General features: G+C 49.8%; 1 protein-coding gene across 1 annotated transcript; it reads right to left on the bottom strand.

The window, feature by feature from the left end:
* On the bottom strand, positions 1 to 2,724 carry LOC103309147 (uncharacterized protein K02A2.6-like). Its single transcript, XM_008183861.1, has one exon. The coding sequence runs from the start codon at positions 2,722 to 2,724 to the stop codon at positions 1 to 3; it is 2,724 nt and encodes a 907-aa protein (XP_008182083.1).
* Positions 2,725 to 3,375: the final 651 nt, after the last annotated feature.

The following is a 3,375-nucleotide window of genomic DNA, read 5'->3' as shown; positions in this document are numbered from 1 at the left end:
TTACCATGAGTAATCTCTCAACCAGCCAGGTCTACGTATCACTCGCTGTGAGCGTCTTCCCACAGTCTCAGGTACTTCAGGTATCTGTGGATCTGGCGGGTCCTGGTCCTCAGTCTCAGGTACTTCAGGTATCTGTGGATCTGGCGGGTCTTGGTCCTCAGTCTCCGGTTGTCCTCTCTCTGGCTCCTCCAATTCCCCTTCAGCTTCAGTGTCACCCGTCAATGCTCGGCGTAGTGAGTCAAAAGCTGTCTGCTGCTCTTCCGACCACTTGAACTCCTGTTTCCCTCGCATTAGGCGCGTTAACGGCTCAGCAACCACAGCATATTTTTCAACAAACCGCCGGAAGAATCCAGTTAGGCCAAGAAACCTTCGGACCTCATGCTGATCCTTAGGGACTGGATACTCTGCAATCGCGCTTACCTTCTCTGCGCCTGGTCGAATCTCACCATTTTCTACAATAAAACCAAGGAACTGGATACGTTTTGCCCCAAACGAGCACTTTGACGGATTCAAAGTCAGCTGTGCTTCGCGTATTCTTCCCAATACAGCGCGCAGGTTCAACAGCATTTCGGCCCAGTCCTTTCCGTCCACGACCATGTCATCGAGGTAATTCCTAACGTACAGACCTCGCAACGGACCCAACACTCGCTGCATAAGTCGAGTGAATTCGGCAACAGCTCCGGACAGCCCAAACGGCATTCGGTTGAATTCACCTGTTGTATCCGCAGTAATAAACGCTGTCTTTTGGGACGCCTCCTTAGTCAGCGGAATTTGTAAGTACCCGCTTGCCAAATCAAGCTGAGCGAATAACTTACTGTCAACCAACGACTCCAATTGTTCCATCATGTCAGGAAGAGGATAATGCTGACACACGGTTTGCTTGTTAAGGCGGCGATAGTCCACACACAACCTGCTCTTACCGGCCTGTTTGACTAACAGCACAGGACTTGCATATGGCGAAGTAGTCTCGCTTACCACTCCACACCTCTTCCAGTCTGAGACAATCTTATGTATTTCTTCGCGGTCAGCTTGGGTTGTCTTGTAGGGCCGACAGACGACGGGGAAACTGCCCGGTACTTCCTTAATATCAACCTTCATCATGGGCGTACAGCCGAGCTCATCTAAGCTCTTAGCAAAACAATCCCGGAACTCATTTACGAGAGCTAAAAGGTTACCTCGCTCTTCCGGCGCGACCTCAGTGTTAACAAATTCAAAGTCGCTCAACTCTAATGGCTGCCGAACTGGCGGATCACAGTTCACCTCTACAGCGTGTAGGTAGTCAGCTTCCTTATCATAACTAGTGACCCCTACCGGAGAACTGCTATTACTTGATTCCGCGGCATAAATGTACAGGTGCCCATGCGCCTTATGGTAGGCTACCAAGGGCAGGTCCAACCACGATCGACCAACAATTACTTCTGGGGCCTGGACAGCATCAGGTACTACTAGCAACAACACCTTCCCTGGATTGACACCATCCAGTACAACATCGGCCTCAATTTCTCCAACCGCATTTACGGACGGCACCGTTGTACTTCCAATCCCGTAGAGTGGACGACAGGAGGGCCTTACATGTAAACCGCACCTTAAAGCAACACTTGCCTTAATGAGGGAGTGATGACTTCCAGTATCCAACAATACTTCCACCTCTCTACCATTGACTAGACCAACTTTCTTATAAGGATGACTCAATGATACTGGTCTTGTTTCGGCAACATTTGTCTGGTCCTTTTCTGGACAGTTGGGTCGTATGTGTCCCTCAACCCCGCAACCGAAACACACGAGTTTCCGCTTCAACCTGTCAGGACAGTCACGCGACACATGACCCGTTTTCTTGCATACCCAACAGCTGGCGGAGGAAGCGTCCTCACGGGTCCCACTCGACACCACGGCCGTCTTATCAGCTTTCTTCCATCTGCCGGACTCATCAGTCTTCTTCTTAGGAATCTGACAGGCAGGTGTCGCCGTCGCTAACTTCGGGGCGGCATACTTCGACGCGGTCGTGGGCGAATGCAACGCACGCATGCGTTCCCAATTCAATAGGTCACTCAACAGTTCTTCCTCACCTGCGTGAACCCTTCCAACAGCGTACAAAGCCATGTCTTTAGACCTCAGCCCGCGAAGAACATAATCTTTGGACACTTCGAATGAATGTCCTATACCCCTGCACATTCGGAGTTTAGGTTGTAAATAAGCGATTAAAGATTCGGTCGGCCCTTGCGTCCGAGCACGCATTTCGTCCTCGCGGTCGGCCGCACACGCATCACGCACGAAAACTGACCTGAATTTCTGTTCGAACATACGCCAGTCAGCAAACTCACGGCCCGAAAACCAATCTTTCGCCGGACCGGTCAAGTGCATTCGGACGTACTGCAGCACGTATTCGAATGGCCAACGATTTAGAGTCGTCATACCTACGATTTCCTCCAACCAATCGTCCGCCTCGCGAGGAGTCTCATTCCCGGAGAACGACGTCATCGCCCGACTCAGGTCGGGAACTACTCGATACTCGGGACGCATCGTCGGAGTAGCCGTTACGGTCACGTGCTTTTCAACCGGCTCGGATACATTTTTGGCGGCTATCACCTGCCGTAGGGAATCAACCTCAGCCTGCAACGCCGACGACTGTGCATTCTGTTCTGTGAGTAAAGCCACCTGCTTGACCAATTCCACGTATGTCGGGGCTTTGATACCCGCCGCTTCATCGGATCTCTCGATGGTCATACCGACTTATCAATACTGACCCACAACACAACAGTCTCAGATAACACTATCAGGCATCAGTGTTACCAACCAGGTATCGTCAACACGGTACTTTGGTTACACACACGAACGGTTACGGTACGTCAACAATGAAAAATCATAACCTCAACACGCCGCGTAACTTTAAACGGTAGCCAACAACACGTGATGTCTTTTCCGTTATTTTTCTCGCACTTTCCGAACGACTGAGGAATACCTCTTTCCAAACTCGGTTCCGCACTTTTTTAAAACGACTGAGGAATACCTCTTTCCGAACTCGGTTCGCACTTTTTAAACGCACTTCGTTCTACGGAACAAAATCCCACTTCTGAAAATACTAATAATATATATATATGTTAACTTCTCCTAATCAATAAACAAATATTTGATCTCGATCAATAGCTCGTTTATTAATTATTATAACGGACAGGAAAAAGAACACATTATTAAAAAATTACAACACAATTGAAAGAACAACGAAACGTCACGAGTCGACATCGACGCGCGCCAACTAGCGTAACGTCACTACGTCACTACTGACTATCAACCTCTCTCGGCCACTCGGCCAATACTGCCACCGGATGACGGGAAGGGAGCGGCACCGCCACTGACCGTCCTGACATCTAGGGGAGT

This window comes from Acyrthosiphon pisum, unplaced genomic scaffold, assembly GCF_005508785.2.
Source record: "Acyrthosiphon pisum isolate AL4f unplaced genomic scaffold, pea_aphid_22Mar2018_4r6ur Scaffold_21828;HRSCAF=24991, whole genome shotgun sequence".
Classification (NCBI taxonomy): domain Eukaryota; kingdom Metazoa; phylum Arthropoda; class Insecta; order Hemiptera; family Aphididae; genus Acyrthosiphon; species Acyrthosiphon pisum.
This window is presented reverse-complemented; position numbering and strand designations above follow the sequence as displayed.

What these genes read in the sequence shown, in the direction of transcription:
- LOC103309147 (XM_008183861.1), bottom strand. Translation starts at nt 2,724, where the DNA reads ATGACCATCGAGAGATCCGATGAAGCGGCGGGTATCAAAGCCCCGACA.